Source organism: Mercenaria mercenaria, chromosome 13 (genome assembly GCF_021730395.1).
Source record: "Mercenaria mercenaria strain notata chromosome 13, MADL_Memer_1, whole genome shotgun sequence".
NCBI classification, from domain to species: Eukaryota; Metazoa; Mollusca; class Bivalvia; order Venerida; family Veneridae; genus Mercenaria; species Mercenaria mercenaria.
The window spans coordinates 65852631-65872512 of record NC_069373.1 but is presented as its reverse complement, the minus strand read 5'-3'; the positions used below and the strand labels follow the sequence as shown (position 1 = coordinate 65872512).

General features: G+C 34.2%; 1 protein-coding gene across 1 annotated transcript in view; it reads left to right on the top strand.

Annotated features, from left to right (window-relative positions):
- The window catches only part of LOC123530613 (inter-alpha-trypsin inhibitor heavy chain H3-like), a 32537-nt gene that overhangs the window by 6890 nt on the left and 5765 nt on the right, over positions 1-19882 (top strand). Inside the window, exons 4-14 of the mRNA XM_045311394.2 lie at positions 306-416; positions 1655-1811; positions 2259-2358; positions 4271-4422; positions 6860-6982; positions 8647-8809; positions 11017-11181; positions 11497-11621; positions 12488-12710; positions 17539-17729; positions 19609-19687. Of these exons, the coding sequence (XP_045167329.2) occupies positions 306-416; positions 1655-1811; positions 2259-2358; positions 4271-4422; positions 6860-6982; positions 8647-8809; positions 11017-11181; positions 11497-11621; positions 12488-12710; positions 17539-17729; positions 19609-19687 (1589 nt within the window). The remainder of the gene's footprint in view (positions 1-305; positions 417-1654; positions 1812-2258; positions 2359-4270; positions 4423-6859; positions 6983-8646; positions 8810-11016; positions 11182-11496; positions 11622-12487; positions 12711-17538; positions 17730-19608; positions 19688-19882) is intronic.

The window sequence follows — 19882 nt, the reverse complement described above, 5'->3', positions numbered from 1 at the left end:
TTTGTCATTCTTTATTTGAAATTCGTGTTTTAATTGCATCATTAAACATTCTGCAGCTATGTTTATTACAAGTAATGATAGCGGAAAACAGACACTCGACGTAAATCTAAGATCCTTGCAAGTTGCTGGACCTATTTTCTTTTAATACAAGGGTTATATAAATGACAATCACAGTAGAAATAATAGTTTCGTTGTAAAATTTTGTTGTTGTTATTATGGTAGCAAATAAAGGGAAATGTGATTTTCTAATTCGATGAAAAGAATTGCTTACCTTACAATGAATATTATTGTTTTAATTATTTTAGTGAGATAGATGGCAAAATTTATCCAGGGATTGTGAAGGACAAAGATGAAGCAAAGAAGGACTATGAAAAAGCAAAGAAGAAAGGACAGACAACTGGGCTTGTCAGCCAAAAGTAAACAATATGGAGCTTGTGTATTTTACTTTTTTACAAAGCTTTTCTTTCACTAATGCAACGTTATAAACGATTAAAAAAATCTGGTATGGAACGCCAGGGATATTTTGTGATGAAACTTTTGACAAAATGTAAATGGTTAAGGACGCTTAATTCAAATAATTTGCCTTTCACCAATGGGGGTTCGATCCTCGCTTGGAGCATATAATTCGCAAGGTCGGTGGTTCTACCCTTTGGGGGATCGTGATGAAATAATATCTAGAGGGGCATTAGCGGTTTTCTGAAAAGCTGAATGTCACGTGAAACCCAAAGAAAAAGAATTATCTTAACACTTCTATATATATAGTTTGGGTGTAATTTAATTGCTTTTATATCTTGATATATCCTCTCCGCTGGCATATTTCTAAATTAAGCTCTAATAAGCAAGTCCTTACTTTTGACATGGGGTGAAAATTCAATGGATCTTAACTAAAAGTAAATGCTTAGTGCTAACCCTAACATTAACATGCGCTGTTTTTTTTTTCAATACTTATTCATGAAGAGAGTACAAATTGTGCATTATCTTTTAAGAGGTTATCTATTTATAGCTGCATTGAAAACACTAAGTCAGATAGCGGCTTTATAACACAAAGAAACCAAGATTGGTCACAACGCGCCCCTTAGTGATTTCTCAATCCTTCAGGTTATAACACACTAAATAGTTGTTGTTCTTTATTCTATATAAAACTGACCTATTTCCAATGACCGCAGCACACATCAGGACCCATTTTAAATTTCTGTAACTTACATTTTCTTGAAGAATATTATCAGTGCTAACTAAAAATCAAAAGAAAAGTGGGGGTCATGTTTGATGCAAGAAAAATAATTTCAGTCAAACACACAAACTGCAAAATCAGCTAAAAAATGAGACCCCAAATTATACTGGTGGTGTATGATCTAAGTTTCCATGAAAAAGTTTGTCATGTTGTTATTTCATTACGAAAATGCTACCTACATGTCAAGCATAGATCTGTCATGTGATTTTAGCAAAAAAAAATGCAAAGAAAATAAGGAAAATAGCTCTACAGAGCAAAAAAACTAAGGACTATTTGTGTCCGCCATTATGCGACTACCATTTTTTTTCGCGCCATTTTTCTATTTAGTGTCTGTATGCCTTCAATGTTTGATAGCCTCCATCTTATTCGTACTTAGAACTATAAATACAGCAGTTGTCTGAAATGTTGTCTTATAAATTTCAGGCCGAGGGACACAAGAAAGTTCAAGGTTAAAGTAACAGTAGCTGCCTTTAGTAAATCTACATTCAATTTAACCTATCAGGAACTACTTAAGAGGGTAAAAGGAGCGTATGAACACAAAATATTTGTAAGCCCAGGGTACCCTGTTGATGATATGCAGGTATGTTTCAAAGACAGCACGGGTCAAAAATAAGATATCATGAAAGTGGAGTATTTAAACCTTAAAGATTAAGACTGTGACTCAATTCAGACTTTGAGCGCCGGTATAAATTATAGATACCGGAGTCCAGCAATTTGAACGAAAAGTATCTTAAATGTATATATCTTGTAACCATTGTAACACTAACCCTAACGTTTAGTCAGTATATTATACTTATTATACACTAAATGCGTGCGGACATGCAAAAATTTGCATATTTTTGCCGTGCGCTCCAATTGACAATCACTTCCGGGCATGCGCACAAGACCGCTCCAACTCTGCAATGGGCTACATCGAAAGATTAATAGCCTTTGAGCACTTAACGTATTAGCATCTGTTTTCACATAATTGCATCGATGCTCCAAGTTCAAATGGCTAATATAGCAATGGTGCGTTTTATCATTTTAGATCAGCGTAGCAATCCTGGAATCACGTGATCTGACAAAAGTATTGGTTCCCCCAATAAGAGCACTAAATGAGTTACTCTCACAAGACAAAGAACAAAAAGGTATAATAGAATTATTATTCAACGACTTCCTTCATCATACAATTTGTAACACTTTGTGCAATGCTATCATTTACTGTTTGGAAACCCCTAACGACACATGGTCACACTTGTATTTGTACTGGCCTTCGATTTGATTTAGAGACCATGTGAAATATGTGCACGGTATAACACAATTTAAGCCTGTCTATACTGGTTGGGAACCAGTATCCGGACACGACCAGTATCCGGACACATGTAATAACCGCTTTATCCCCGCTTTATTCACGTAGTTGTTTCATCTGGATCATTCGGATGTTTGTTCTTCATGTCTACAACAAACAACTGTTTTACAAGGCTGTATATGTTAGGTTTTATGATGATACCTCATATGTGTTTACAAAACAACTTTCGGTCTTAACGGGGTATGAAGATAGCATTGCGCATACGCAGTAGTTTACACTTATCGAGCTATCGGTTGGGGAAGAAATAATTGAAGTGCATATTGATTGTCTGCTGATAGCATGCGCTACTTTTTATTTCACTGTAACAGCTACATAAAATGCACGGCTGTTGATTTTTGCGCTAATTTTATTCTATTTCTGTTTGAATTATCAAGAATTCGTGTCAGACGAAATTCGAGTTTTATATAGTTAGCCTCCCTTTGCTTTAGTAGCTGCTATTGAAAGTCGGGTTATCTTTCATGTGCATTTTTGGAGATATCAATGATAAAGAAATGTGTAAAAATAGTTTAATTACTTATTTCAATAGCAAAATAACAGCAAAACCGTCATAATATTTGTCCGGCTACTGGTTTACCTCACAGGGCAAATAACTTCTTTTTGTGACCCCATTTGAGGCCCCTTGACACCTATATTTTACGTCACAACGCGCTGCTGATTACAACATCGGATGCAGAAAGAGCTGAAGTTTGTGCAGTGTAGGATTCCTTTATGTCAATTTTTTTTTCGAGGAAATAATGGAGCCGAAATATAAAAATTTGTCCGGCTACTGTTCAAATTAAAAAAAAATTGCGGACAATGCTAATAATGCAAGGGAAGAGATGTATTATTCAATTGTATGTAAACTGCATTTGACGACACCGATTCCACATACTTGCAGTATCAATCGCCCACATTTTATCGCAAATAACTTCAACACTAAATATCTAACTTGCCATTTAAATTTGTACGGGAGTATTTAGATACAGGGTTGATAACATTTCCTTCCCAGAGAGGTTTTTTTTCCATTTCTTAGTTCTGACATGTTGTCCATTTTGGATTTCTATGGAAAGTGTGCCGTCAGTGATGACGTCATCAACGTTACGGTGTCTTTGCATGGCAACTTTTTCTAATTATATAAACACGTTATTTCCTTCGTGTTTTAGTAAGGACCAAAATGACATCTCTGTTACGATCGAGTACATATCCCGACATGTGTAAATAGGCACCGTTAAACCATCGTCGAGTCTGCGATACATCGAATTTGCTGGAATATTTGTTATAAGTATAATCTATTGCTGCAGAACACGTGCACTGTTCGACTATCACTGATGATGATATGCTCATTTAGTTGTATGCAAGGTTATTCATAGTCGCTACCGGTAACGCATATAGACTCCTTCTCCAGAAGACTGTTATTAATGCTAGTGGGGACTTGACTGTGAAGAAAACTTGTTCATATGCAGTCATCTTCTTAAGAAAACTAAACTTGTTCCATGTAGGGAGACACGATCATGAACTCAAGGGAGTTTAAAACCCACGACTACGGATCAAGCATCCTGTACAGTACCTTACTCTCAAAAGCATTATCCCTTTACTGCACTAACTACTCACATATTAACTAACTTAAAAAAAAATAAGAAAAGAATAGACAAAAACAACGTTAGTTGGTTAACTTTGTGGAAAAGTGTACTAAAGTGCATTTTTCTCTCCAGAAAATGCATTGGCAGTGATTACAAGACCTTCATCAAAGAGTGCATACATTACATATTCACCGACAGCAGACGATCAGAGTACCGGGGGAGTGTCTGGACAATTTATTGTGCAGTATGATATCGGCAGGTCATTGGACGGTGGAGATATACTGGTAACTGTTGTATCTTATTTCACAGCCTTGAACTTATTTATATACAGAGGAATATAAAAACAATTTTTGAAATAGTTGCACCGTAAAGTGAATGCCTTTTCAATGAGCCAAGTGTTTCTCAGTTTCTTCAAACACTTCTATAAAGTTCGGGAAGAAATTGGGAATTTACCGAACTCGTGAAATTCATTACATAATGGAATCCAACATTTATTGAAACTTCAAACATTCGAAACATGAAAATGCTGCTTATTTGCATTAATTCTTTAAAGCTAGTCTAAAATCAATCTGCCGAATGTATGCGTTGGTCACTGTACAACATATGAAAGTGGTAACGACCCTGTAAATTAACTTTCAAACGGTTACGAACCAGAGTAAGTAGAAACAAGAAATATCTTTAAAAATGATGGCCGGCGAATTGTAATAAGGAAAGAAGTTTATGAATTTTTCATCTAACATCCATCTTTCATCTAACATTTTTCAAATTGCAAAACTAAACACCGCATTTTAACAATTTAAATGGTTCTCTTTTAATTTTTCGCAAAGGTTTCGTAGGGTTGCAATTTTGTTTCGTTTATCCTTAGACGAATAATTACAGCAGTAGATTGATGAAGATTCATGAAGCGGTTCATGAGAAGAGGTCATTAAACGTGTTTATATTTTTAGCTAAATTGGTCCCTATCCCCATTTGTAACAAAATAGCAAGAGACCTTACGATATTGTTACACATCGAGTTTGATAAAAATCCATTACATTTTAGTGGTTAATGCGAAGAAAGGCATATCTACTTTTAGCTATAGTGGTCCCTAATAGGGCCCAAGTTCCTATATAAATAAATTTGGAAGAGAACCTTATAATGATGCTCCAGACCAAGTATGACAAAGATCCACCAAGCTGTTCATGAGACGCTGTATAAAGGCATTTCTAGTTTTAGCTCTAGCAGCCCCTAAAAGGGGTTAAATGTCCCATGTCCCATCTGAACAAAGTTGGCTGCGGGCCTAATAAAGATGCTACAAATCAAGTTTGATTAGAATATATGAGAAAAAATCAATTAAAGGATTTTTTTTTATTTATTATTTTTATTTATTTCTAAAATAGGCCAACTGATCCCGCTTTAACAAATGCATATTCGCTATTCATGAATCTTTGGACAATGACGTCGACGTCACACCAATAAAAATGTGAAGGTCAAGCAAAACATACAACTGTAATTATTTCAATATTTCTGTTTCATAAGCAAAGTTTGACCGTAGTCATATCACATAGATAAACTGTATGCAGCGTACCTTCATTTCAGTGTAATGAGATTCAGTCATTATATAGCATATATAATAAAACAGATTTCAACTGAGTTCAATATTTGCATACCATACTAAAGAAAAATATTCATATATAATAAATCAGTTAAATAATTTATAACAAATATATCAAAGCAAACAAGTACTCATTTTAATATGCAATCTGAGTAAGTCAAAAAAGCAAGAAACCTTTTCATATACAGACGACAATTGTAACAAAGAAAATCTTTTAAAAAGCACTTCTCTACATAAAAGACTCTTATCACACCCTTATTCGTGTGATACGCTGACCGTATTCAGCTCTTTCTTTAATTTGATATATGTTGGTATTTGAACAGGTTTTTATCATATTTATTAAACTTACTTATCATTTTGAGATATATCAATATTCTTGCTAAATATACTGATCGAGCCAAAGTTAGCTTTAGAACTGTGAACAGCGTCGTTTAGGATAAACGCTTTGTCTACATTTCACTCAGCGTAGCACAATCAACAGAGTGAAAGAAATTGACACTCTCGTCCAATCAGGCAGAGTGTTGCATAAATCTTCCATTTTGATAAATTATCTATAATGCGTTATCAAGTAGTTTGATTTGCAAACTGAAGTCACGTGGCATAGGTAACGAAAACGAATTTAGACGGCGTCGCCGAAAAAGACAGCAACAGTTACTGACCCTAAATTACCACACAATTTATTGAAAGAAATTTACTAGATGTAGTCATAAATCGGAATACATAAGAACAAAGTACATCACGTTAAAGCATTGAATAAACACAGATAAATCTTAATTATATGCAAGTCTTATAGCTACCTTCAGGGCATCAAAGATTTAGGCTATTTCAAAGATTACTATATGTGGAAAAGTAAAGTCGTGGGCTTGGATGGCATCATGGTGTTTCCGTGTCTCCTGTCAGTCAGTCAGTCTAATTTTGGGGATATACCATAAACAATGTCAGTTGCATGTATTAATAGTTTAGTTCTCAGTTGAATTATTTACAAACACCAGTAGGATAGTTATGATTCTGTTTAATCTTTTACTGTCGTAATTTCAAAAGTTGTACTATTACAACCAATGCTTCTGTTCCTTTCTGATATTCATTGCAACTTACATTTTTCTCATATATTTCTATAATTCATCAAGGTTGTAAATGGATACTTTGTGCATTTCCTTGCCCCAGATGTACAAACAGTCATCCCTAAAGACGTCCTGTTCATTCTTGACGTCAGTGGTTCTATGGGCGGACGGAAAATAGAGCAACTTAAGGTAAACCAATATTCTGTGACAGTAGACGTGTGTAAACCACATTACATGTTACTCCGAAAGACTATAGGTAATTTTGTATGAAGTATCCGGCCAGGTTCAACCCTGAACCCAATTAAGGCATTGTAACTAAAAATACAAACTTCAAGTAGGAGCTATCTATATTAGATATATTGTAGTTAACTGCATCAAAATACAAGGCCTGAAAAAGTTATTAAAATATCATTTCCTGAAAAAGAGTTATTTGAGCTGAAAAAAATGATCCCGGGTAAAATATTTGGAAAAAATGGAGACAACTCTGCTATGACTTTATGATAGGCTTAGGTGGCTATTGACCTAGAACCTCATGCAAACCATGCACAGAATTTCACAAGGTTAAATATGTTGGAAAGGCTACTGCTGGAAAGAGAACAATCTCAACTACCCATACATATCCGTCAAAGTATGGGAAAAATATCTAGAAATGTGAGAAAATCAAAGAAATTATTTTCAGGACTGTTAAATGCATAACTGTGTTATCATGCATGGCATTTAACATAGATAGGTTACTTTTCCTTTGCACTGATACAATATGTACAGGATTAGGATTAACAAACGGTGTTCATTCAACAATTTCACTATATAAACAGATTGTTTCCCCTTGTGTAAAGAAGGCTTAGGGTAAGTCTCTAAATTAAGAAAACTGATTTGAGACGACAGTTGGAAAATCAGCATCGTAAAAGCGGTAAAAGGCATTTTAGATGATTACGTCATAACCAGGGAACCGTGCAATTGAAGAAGTGTCTTACTGGTTAATGTTTAGAAAGTGATGTTATGCGCACAGGGTTTCAAATGGGTTAATTTGATTCAAGTTGAATTCCTTTTGAAGGGGTAGACTTATCATAATTTTGACCTTTTTCCTAAAAAAACACACTAACTACCATATTTCTATACATGAGATCAATCAAGAAGATAAAGAAAATTTGTAACGCAAATGTCTTTTAAATTTAATTTGCCAATTTCGAAAACTCTAATTTAAAGTTTTTAGATTTTGTTTTCAGGTGTATCTTTTTGAAACTAGACAAAGACATTATATCCCTTTGTAATGCTAGTCATCCACCTCTTTACTGAATCATTGTTCGTTTCTTTAGAAATAGTTCTAGTCCCATAAATGACTGTTCGTTTCTTTGGAAATAACAGTAACAACCCTATAAATCCTTGTTCGTTTACCTGGAGATCAAAATACCAGTCCCATATAACATTGTTTGTTTCCTTGGAATCCAAGTACCAGTCCCATATAACATTGTTCGTTTGGTAGTCCTATAAATCCTTGTTCATTTACCGGGAAATCCCAGTACTAGTCCCATAAATCACCATTCGTTTCCTTGGGAATCCCAGATAAATCATTATTAATTTCCTTGGATATCTCAGTACTAAACCCAGAAATCATTCGTTCCCTATGAGATCCAAGTGCTAGTCCCATAAATCATTTTGATGACCCGGAAATCCCAGTGCTAGTCCCATAAATCATTATTCGTTTCAATGGAAATTCCAGTGCTAGTTCCATAAATCATTTTTCATAACCTGGAAATCCCAGTGCTAATCCAATAAATTTTATTATAAGAAAACTAGCTTAGTTTACAGGCAAAGTGTCTGTTGTTATTAACATAGAATATATGATTTTACAGGATGCGATGTATGTAGTTTTAGATGAACTGCAAGAAGGAGACAGGTTTAATATAATAACATTTAGCGGCGACATACGTTCTTACATGCCCGAGATGATTGATGTGACAAGGGAGGAAATTTTAAAAGCCAAAGAATTCACACAGACTATCAGAGCTAGTGGTTGTACGTAACAAATTATAGAAATGCTAGAAAACTCAGAATCTAACATCAATACAGGGATTATGCTGTGAATAAACTTTATCTGCTTTGTAAACATACCCCACATTGTTTCTAAGATTCACTTTTTCTTATATTTTTGCAGCACCTTTTATTTATATATATATGACAACAATTGTATTGTAAAAAAGATTCTCCCTTTAAGCCGCCAGTGCATACTGAATCTTTTCTTATAGTATTAACTCAGATAATGTATTACTTACGATACTCAAATTAATGTATTTGGGCGTGTTTTTATTTTATTGTGTGTTTTACACGTTTTACACTTATTTTGCTTTGGTTGAATTTTTTGACATTCCTATCTTTTTTGCAATTTCTTAAGAAAATTCCTTCGTGAAAAATACACATACCTTCATGTGCTCGAGACAAAACAAATAAAGTCTGATATAAGTTGTATTAGTAGGTGGTTTGGAAACAGGTATTGAATCTGGCGCCATGTTGATAATACATGTGTTTGAAAATTTCTATTAATTTTAAAAGATGAGTTACTTTATTAATAAATTCATTGTTTTATCGAAAACTGGTAATTCAATGGTACTATGTAACGATTGTAACATATGTGCTAGCTTACGTTTAAATATAATATTTGTGCTATTGTCCGTAAGTATTGACCTGGCACTCATGAATATTCCGTATATTTACGTTCATTAATTTTCGGTATCCGAACATAAATAGCAATAAAACTATGACATATATAATTCTTTATTGAGATAATGTCACAGGTGCAGGTAGCTGTGCGGGCAAAACGTTTAGCTGCCAATCTCAGGGTTGTGGGTTCGAGTCCTACCTCTGACCGTATCTACTACTTTTTCCAAATTTTATAAACCAACTTACCACGTCCTTATCTGATCAAACGTATCGTGATTTTATGGTTCATTTATTGAAAGTTATCATATTTAACCGTTGAAGAAAAAGTGGAATAAAAATTGTTTTAAAACTATCTTAGATAATAAGACACGTTACTTGTCACCAGCGATTCCAGAAAGTAAATACTACAAGAGAAAACAAATATGATACATAAAATAATGTAAAAATTAAACAGGTATCGATAACATTACATTAAAAAATGATCTAAGGTGTTTTCGAACCCGTGGTAACGTGCGTGGAAGTCAGACACCATACCACTACGCCACCGTGTCATCGGCTAACAACGGTAAATGTTACTTTAGTAATATAAATATTTTCAGGATAAACGGAAACGTCCGAAAATATTGGCGAAGATTAATGAGTGCCAGGTCATTACTTACGGACAATACATGAAAGTGCCGAGTTATTGTGTTCAACTTCTATCAAATGTTCATAATATTCTGGCAAACTGTTGCAACTGCTGCATATTATGGCCTGCTTTTGAAACTGTCGACTATTATAACTTGTGTAATATTTTTGTTAACTGTTGTAACTTCCGATAGATTTTGTATAAATCGAATAATTTCTTTAACTTCATCAATTATTCAGCTATTTTTTTTTGTATTGTAAATGCCGTAAATATCTTTTAACAGCAGACTGTGGTATCGAACGCATAATTCCGGTTAACTGGTATAGACGAAGCGTTTAAAGCTCATGTCCCCTCTTGAAATATGCTTACATGATTCTATTGCAACGTCATTTTATTTGTAACGCCATCGGTCACTAAAGTGTATTTGACGTTACGTTATAATATTTGGACCATCAACTGTAATATAGATAACATTTCGGCTAAATGGTGTTATATCGCAGTCTTATAAGTAATTCTTGTAACTATCATAACATTTTAACATATGCAATATTTCGCCTTACTGGTGTAACTGTCGCAATATTATAAGTAGGATAATTACTTCCATATGAGCCGCGCCATGAAAAAACCAACATAGTGCGTTTGCGATCAGCATGGATCCAGATCAGCCTGCGCATCTGGTCAGGATCCACAGTCTGGTCAGGATCCATGCTGTTTGCTTTCAAAGCCTATTGCAATTAGAGAAACTGTTAGCGAACAGCATGAATTCTGACCAGATTGCGCGGATGCGCAGGCTGGTGTGGATCCATGCTGGTCGCAAGCGCACTATGTTGGTTTTCTCGTGGCGAGGCTCATACCTTTAACTTTTCGGCTAAGTGTTAAAATTACCGCAATATTTTTGCTAAAAGGCTGTGTCTTGTCAAGTGTGTGTGTGTTTCAGGGACTGACATAAATGGAGCTGTATTGAGAGGCATTGATCTCCTGAAAATATCGAAGCAGGAAGGAGAACGCTCTCCAGTTGTCGTGTTTCTGACAGACGGACATCCGTCCTCAGGAGTACAAAATCCATTACAAATACTTAGAAACATAGACAGCGCTAATGAAGGTGTTCCTTTGAATTTTTAGCGTTTTGATAAATTTCTAGGAACCGTTTTGAAAGACTGATTATGTTTTGCATAGTTGATTTTATCTCTAAATTGGTGATTGACCATATACATTCAAGTTTGGATTCATATCAAATAATTTAAATAATATTAAAATGATTGAAATTTTACAGTAGACTAGATTTTACAGTAAAGTAGTTTCTCTGTATTATCATACAGATCTGACTGTAGCAGACAGCAGATGCATTGAAACGACCATTTTATTTTCAAGATTCCTACTAAACTTGTTTGAAAAATAAAATGTGTTATTTTTCAAGGTGAGATACCTATATTCAGCTTAGCATTTGGCAGTGATGCGGACTGGAACCTAGTTAAGAAAATGGCCATTCAAAATGACGGCGTAGGAAGAAAGATATACGAGGATTCGGATTCAGACTTACAAGTGAGTAAAACGGCTCTTTTTTAACTGACCCAGCAGATGCTTGACTGGTTGATTTTGGAATCAGTTGCAAGGGAAAAAAGTGAACTCGGTATCAAGAACATGAACCTTCATAGAAAAAGGTCAAGGGTTAGATTCTCCAAGCGAGACGAATGTTGATTTATGACAAAATTGAAAGAACAAAAATAACTATGCCGGGATAACTTTCCACAATGAAAAAAAGGACTATGATTTTCGCACTTCAAAATACGTCACTGAAAACTATTTAAAAGTTAAGACTGAACCTTATTTGAGCCGTGCCATGAGAAAACCAACATAGTGGGTGTGCGACCAGCATGGATCCAGACCAGCCTGCGCATCCGCGCAGTCTGGTCAGGCTCCATGCTGTTCGCTTTTAAAGCCTATTGGAATTGGAGAAACTGTTAGCGAACAGCATGGATCCTGACCAGACTGCGCGGATGCGCAGGCTGGTCTGGATCCATGCTGGTCGCACACCCACTATGTTGGTTTTCTCATGGCACGGCTCATTTCATGCTTTAAGTGGATTTCTGAAAAACACATGATGTATTGTCACCTGATAAATCGCTGTTTTAAACCGTAAACAATCAAAATATAATTCAATCAATGTAATGTTAATGTTTATTACATTAAAATGTAAAGTTACTGATCGAAACTTCTAACGCTTGAAAGGTCATAAATTTTAAGGTCGATGTTTAATTGCATTAAAATTTTATGTTTTTTCAAAGTAAAACAGATAATGTTACAAATCGAATTTTATCGACAAAAAAGCTATCGATGATAATAAAAAAAATCTTCGGTATGATTATGTATAACATATTTATTAAAATTTTATTAATAATAATAAACAGATAAGTGGGTTCTACGACGAGCTGGCAGTTACTTTACTCAATAATGTCTCTGTGAAATATCTTGGCGACGCAGTAGATGATGAGACCTTGACTAAGTCGGAGTTCAAGAACTATTTCAAAGGTTCGGAACTCGTGGTAGCTGGCAGACTGGCGGACGCCGAGACTCCTACTGTTGACCTTGAAATTTTCAGCAACAGCAAAGATGGAGCTTTAATATTAACCGGTAAGTTATGAATTAAATCATAGTAAAATAATATGTTTCAGTGACCTATACATTTTTGTAAAAAATGAAATTATTTAATTTTCAAAAACAATATTTTTGACAGTAGCTTTAAGTAAATTTCAAATTTTTAATACATCCACTTGTAGCGCAAATACACGTTTCTAATTGTTATTACATTGTAATGTTCTTTACTAAAATTTGCATTTTGAACACTATATCTTTTCCGTTTTATGCTAGGATGTATGTATGTATGTATATGGGTGTGCACAAGCTTTGGCTACATTACAAAAATGAATATAAATACGAAATGTCGTTAACTCGAGTTTCTTTCTCCCAAATTGCATAGATACGATAGCCATTGTCTCTTTGCTCGTATGACGACACATTTCTCTACATTGTTCATTTTAATTTTGTTGGATTTAAGTTTGTTAAGGGGACGCATACTTTGAAATTAGAAAAAAGTGGGTGGGGTATGATAAATTTACCTGCAAAAAAGTACAAGATTTTGGTACATGAAATGGATACTGTTTCAACTGTTATAAGTACACAAAGGATTGCTCACTAAAATAAAAGTGAGAAAAACTGAAACAAGAAACTTATTGTTGAATTACATAAGACTTATTGTGTACATTCAAAGTCAACAATTAATACTTTTTTGTGCGAAAATAATAGTGCTTCACCTTGTCCAAACATTTATCAATCTCCTACAGATTCTAATTTAAAGAAAGAATGTGAAATAAGTTCACTGTCTTGCTTTTCATTTCGCATATGTAAGCTAAAACACATTATTTAGTTTGTTTACAAAGTAGTGCATAAGAAAAGATACGGTGGTCAAGGAATGCCACATTCCAAAACTTAAAGAGTATATTCCCCTTAATACATTAAACATTTATCGTTACAGAAGTCTAGTGGCTTACAATAAGGGCCTAGAAATGTTGCCATTATTAATTTTTAACTTGGTATTCATGAACTACAATGCACTTAAATATCAAAACACATTGAACAAACTTTTGAAAATGTATTGTCTTAAAAATCCCTAAAATAAGGTATGGAATTTGGTTGAGAGATCCAATCAATGTGTATATGTGCAAAAGTAACATTCTAATCTTGTTCACAAAACTTACTAATACACAGCAGGAATGTCAATGATCAAAACTGGACGAATATACAGTTATCCTCACTTTAATGTCATTTATAATTTGTCCTTGAATTCTCCACCATACTTTTCATAACTGTGTTTGCACGAGTTGCACGAGAATGCTGTCATTCACGTAAATAAACGGGGTCAAATAAGTTGTAAATGCAATATCATCTAAACGCAATAAATGGATTATGCAGTTCAAGATAAACTTTATCTTATAACGTAACGAACATGTATGCTGTTGTAACAACAACTATACTTACACTGATTTAAGTAGCAATCGGTTTATAAGTGACTTTATTGATTCATTTTGTTATTTGTTATTGTTGTCAAAAAGTATAACGGAAGTGCCTCACAACTGAAGCGGAAACAAGTTTGATGCGCAAAGTAGTCCACTGTAAGTAATATTTTTTGATAAATGTCCACAGAAATTAATAATTTTCTAATATTAAAGACGAATATCTGAATAGGATTCATTATTTGATAAGAAATTATAATCATCGACATGTTTTTCTAAAAATCGTACACATGCTGACACCTAAGTTGTCTCCCGTTGTTTATTAGAGTTACCTTTCGTCCGGCGCAGTAATACATTTGCAGTGAATCGCCGAGAAGTCGTGGGAAAATTAAAAACCATGTAAATAAACTAAAATTAACCACCTTTTCAAGATGAATTTCAAGTAATCGACATTATGCATTTAACCCGCCTGACCTGTGTAGCATCTTAGATATCTGTTCTAAGGTATTCATTGTGTAGAATGTCATGCTGTGCCCTTGCAATGCTAATCCCACTCGTGATTTTTTGTTTACATTTTTTATCAATGAGAAATATGGCGTCCATCCAGAGCTGAAATGACGTGGCGTTAAATTTTTACATGTTTAAGCAAACCTGGTGTGTTAGAAAGAAAATTTCACCCCTTCAACATTATTTGGAATAAAATCTGGAAAGTAGATCCCTCGGAAGCACCGAGAACAAGGCAAACAGTGAAAATTGCAGACTCGGTTTGATTGAGTCTGTTCATGAGCAGTAATGGAACACTGTTATTGTAAAAAACCTGTTTTTTCCTTATACAAGAGCTTAATATTTTGTGTTGAATGTACTTTCACAAAGACCTCTGTTTTCCTATTACATTCATAGTACCGCATCCTTATCCACAAAGTACTGAATATTACAGGTGTCCATCAGTATTATATCAGTTTAGGAATATGTTTTTTATTTTCCCACCATCGATTTCTTGAATATGCACCCCTTCCGCATTTCTGTATGAACTGTGAATGTAGCAATATGCGTCCCCTTAATAGCCAATGTTTCAATGTATATCCGTACGTTTTTCTCAGCATCACACCGGCCATAGCTTTAGCAGAAGCGATGGTTCCAACACCGCGGCAGTGGATTCGTCGCAGAAACGGTGGACAGATATGGCCGGGTGAATGTATTTCCGCTGTCATCTGTATGTTTCCTAATGAGTTTATCTTATTTGTTCACATTTGGCTGGAAACAGCAAGTGAGACAGTAGCCCATATATGTACTCTTACAGCCACAAACACGTTTTCACTACAATTTTTTGCCATTAATGTAAACACATCTGTACAAATTTTTGAGGGACTGCTTATTTTGTAGAATTTTGATTGAAATGGTTGAATGTTTGTACAAAACGACCTATGAATACGTTTGCATCACAGCATAAGTATGACACTATCAGACAACAACTATTTCCTCGTAATCGGTGAACTTTCAATGCAGGTACAAAAGTCGCCGGAAAATTGATTCCAACGTAGTGGGCGGTGGATAAAACTGCAACGTATTACGGTGTGCTGAATTCCTTTAATGTCCGTTCTTGGTTTTAAACTTAAATAAACTGCAATGTACTTTTCCAAGGACTTGACTTGGTTATGAATATTACATTACTCTGACACCAGATAACCATACAAACTCGAAGTCTAGAAATAGTATATGACCGCTTATATAAATTATCGATCCATAGTCTGTGCTATATGACAGTCTATTTCAGTTCATGCTTATTGGGTTGAAATGTTAAAAGATTAAACATTTTACTGTGCAGAGTAACAGATAATTTTTCAGTGTGTCTTAAGTATTACCCCATCATTTTAGTTTGAATTGGGTATTGTCTAAATTGAACTGGGTATTCTAAAACACGTCACCCCATGAGTTTTGCTTTAAATTTGTATCCATGCATTTTATTGGGAGCTTATTACCGTTTTTATGCTTTCACCACAGATTAAAAGGTAGGACACACACACACACAAAAATAAACAAAATAGAGGACATTCAATAACTATGTATATTTAGTTAAACTATTAACACGAGGTTTACATAGTTTTTGAGCAGCCACGGATACTTGCTTGTCGTTTCGCTTAAATGCCATTTTTATTTACACGATTGCTGGAATAGTCAATTTTCTTAACCTTCTTATCTACGGCAAATAGGCGTAATACATCGAACAACTTTGTATCATATCATTGAAAAAACTTTCAACGTCCTGTTCTGAAACCGAGGCCGACTTACTACTCCGGGAGTAGTCAGTGGTTTAAATCTTCGTGAATTTTCTTTCCGCCATAGGGTATAGAAAAGTTGTGCATATATGTCTTGAATGTCAGATAGGATTTTCCCGTGTTTTACCGTTCCTGGAAAATTAATCTTACAGCCCGGGATGTAAGATTACTTATGTGCTGTGATTTATGTATTAATGCTTAATTTCATAAGCTTCTATAAGAAATAGAACTAAAAAGCATTTTATTTTATTTCGTCCATTATTTGCAAGAAATAAAATGTAGAGGCTTTCGACTGAGCATTGTTTACACCTAAGCAGTTACCCTCGGGTAATTTCCATCCGCATCTTCAGCCAATGAAAGACTTTATAAGATCAATAAATTTTGATATTTGCGGACTGCATCGCGAATAGCAAAATACTACAACTCAAACTAAAATTCTTCAGAAAACGGCAGTCCGTCTTCGAACTATACAGAAGTGTTTACATTTCTGGCAAAGAATTGCACTGAACTTGTGTTTGTGACTGGAGGAGTACACATGTGGCTCCTGTCTCACTTATTGTTTCCAGCTAAACGTGAAAAATAAGGTACAACACATTAGAAAACTTCCCCGGCGATTACATTCACCCGTCCATATTTATCCACCGTTTCTGCGACGAATCCTCCACCGTCGCGGTGATGGAATCACCGCACCTGTGAAATCTATGGCCAGTGTGAGCATTGTTAATTACTATAATCATATATACATTAGCTTTACCTTTAAAATCCGCGTTCCTTTTTTTTCTCTGTGTTTCACATATGCATATGTAATGTTCAATTTTTTAAGATATCCAGTGTCTATCTTTCGCTAAGAAGATTCTTTAAATGTTTACTTCAAATGTAGAAAATTCTCGTAAAATGCATTTAACTTTACTAGATATGTAAATCAAACGTGCATATATCTAGCTATATTCATACCATGCATTAAAAGTCGTTTATATTAAAACAAATATAGTACAAATTCATACTGTGCTTAGCTATACTAGTATAATGTGGGTACTATTTTTAAAATCTAATGCATAGTACGATATAAGTGTGTTAACTTTACAGAATCTATGTGTAGAAATTGTTCATATTTCAAATATGGAATTTGTAGCGTGTATACCTGTACAGTTAAAAATATTAATTTTTTACCAGTTGACAAGGACGCAAATTTCATAGATGTGCCAGATACTGGAAATTTGATGGAACTTACGGATTTCCAAGAAATAACGGAGAAAACCTGGGCGTATCTCACAATTAAACAACTGCTCCACAAAGCTGAGGGAGAACTAAACCAGACTGCTGTTGACGCCATGAAAAGTAGAGCAAAACAGTTATCTTTGCAGGTAAACACGCTCCTGTATTTGATCTCCCACACTATTCTGTATTTTTCCCTTTCTAGTTTACCTTCACAAACATTTCCTCTTCACTTTCACCTTGATTCATTTAGTTTACCGATTCTAGCACATTTTGCCAAATATTTCTTCACCTACTTTACATTTCTGTTTTCATATATTTATGTAGGGATAACGCATGTTTTTTTGTGTTATAACATCTGCAGAATCCCGAGGGATTGGTTGGTGCCCGAGTCCGTTAGGGCGAGGGTACCAACGTATCCCGAGGGATTCTGCAAATGTTATAACACGAAATAAACATGCGCTAACGCTATTCTGGCATAAAACGCGTAGAAACTATTAAATGAATACAATGTCACTCAACGTCATTAAATTTCCACGAAATGCGCGGGAATGTCTGATTTTTTTTTTAAGTTGACGTCATTTCGTTTTGAATTATCCGTTTTGGGGCCGAATGACGTTTACGCTTTGCCACGGAACGCGCATATATAAAAAGGTGTTATAACAGTACGTGAGCGCGAGAATCTCTCTGTTAACACACGTTTTCTCTCCTGTTAAAACACCCCCAGAAAGTGACAATAACAGCAGTTTTATGCTGGAATTATTAGTGTTAATCCGATACATGTTGGTAATGTTTAAAATGACTACTTGAAGGGACTGGAACGAAAAATAATTAAAACACCCCTCCAATGGATATAATGTTTTGGTTGAAATATGTATATTCCGAAAGACATTTGTGAATAATAAATTAATAGTTTTCTTAAATTTGTTTACAGATATACTAGATCCAATGTCATTACATGGAAACATGAATAAGTGCTACATGTAAACATAAAATTAACATGTTTATGTGCATTAACAGTACTTTGTATCAGGTTTAGAACAATACACTTTTAATACATATATAATATATTTATAAAAAATATTCATTATTCTCTACACATCTTCTTTTGATTGTTTTTTATTTAGTTTACTTAGTACCATTGCTTTCGTTTTATTCTCTTCTTATCTAATTAGTTATGTATAATTCATATGACAATTCTGTCACGACAGTGTTTCCTTCTTATTTGCTTTTTTTCTCTCTTAAAGTGTAATAGCCTTGCAATGTTCACATTTTCATATCATGTGTTATCATTTTTTTCGTTAGTCCATTTCTGTTATTGCATGTGTGACATAATAACAATATTATTTCTTTAAATGTAATCAAACGCTTTCTCGTACTTTTCTCACGTTAGAATTTTTAAGGTTTTCCTGCGCGGATTACAAATAACATTCATTCTTTCACCACTTGTACATAAATATATCTTATTTTAATATCTTTTCATTATACTGTATACTATTAATGCCAAAGAGAAGTAATTTGTTGATAAAATGTTATTTTGATTCATGTGTTTCACTTCACTGTCTATGTTACGTACTTTGTATGACCTTCTACATATTATGTTAAAGGACCATTCGTTAGTTTGGCTATAGCCAAATATGTAATCCCCTTTAAATCAAGTTATTATTATTATTATTATTATAAATAAATACAGCATCAATGTGTACAGCCATTGAAAAAATCTGGAAGTTTAAAAAACGACTGTTACTGTATCACATTTACGTATACCATTATTATGAATGTAAAAATATAGCTGTACATAAACTATTAATTTACAAAATGAGGAAAGATCACTGCAGTCGATGAGGATCTTATATATTTGAAGTAAGTATCTAAAGATAAACTATATAGGAAAAGATGGGCACAGGACATCTTTAAAGTCAATATGATGTACTTGTGAATACTTCATTTATGATATCTTTCTTTTGAAAATGAATTATAGTCGCATCACTAAAACTCACAAAGATGCATGCAATGTTTCTTTTCCAGTATGGCTTTGTAACGCCGTTGACTTCAATGGTAGTGACAAAACCGGAAGTTGCTCCAGACAAGCCAATAACTCCAAAAGGTTAATTAATTTTTATTTTATGAATGTACATTTTTGTAGTTTGACGTGATGCTTTAAGGACTCCGAAGTACTTTGTTTTTTGACAGAAGTACTTAATGATGGGCAGACTGATTTTGATTATATATATATATATATATATATATATATAATCAAAGTCAGTCACAAAGTATAAATCGAGACTTATTGAGATGCTGA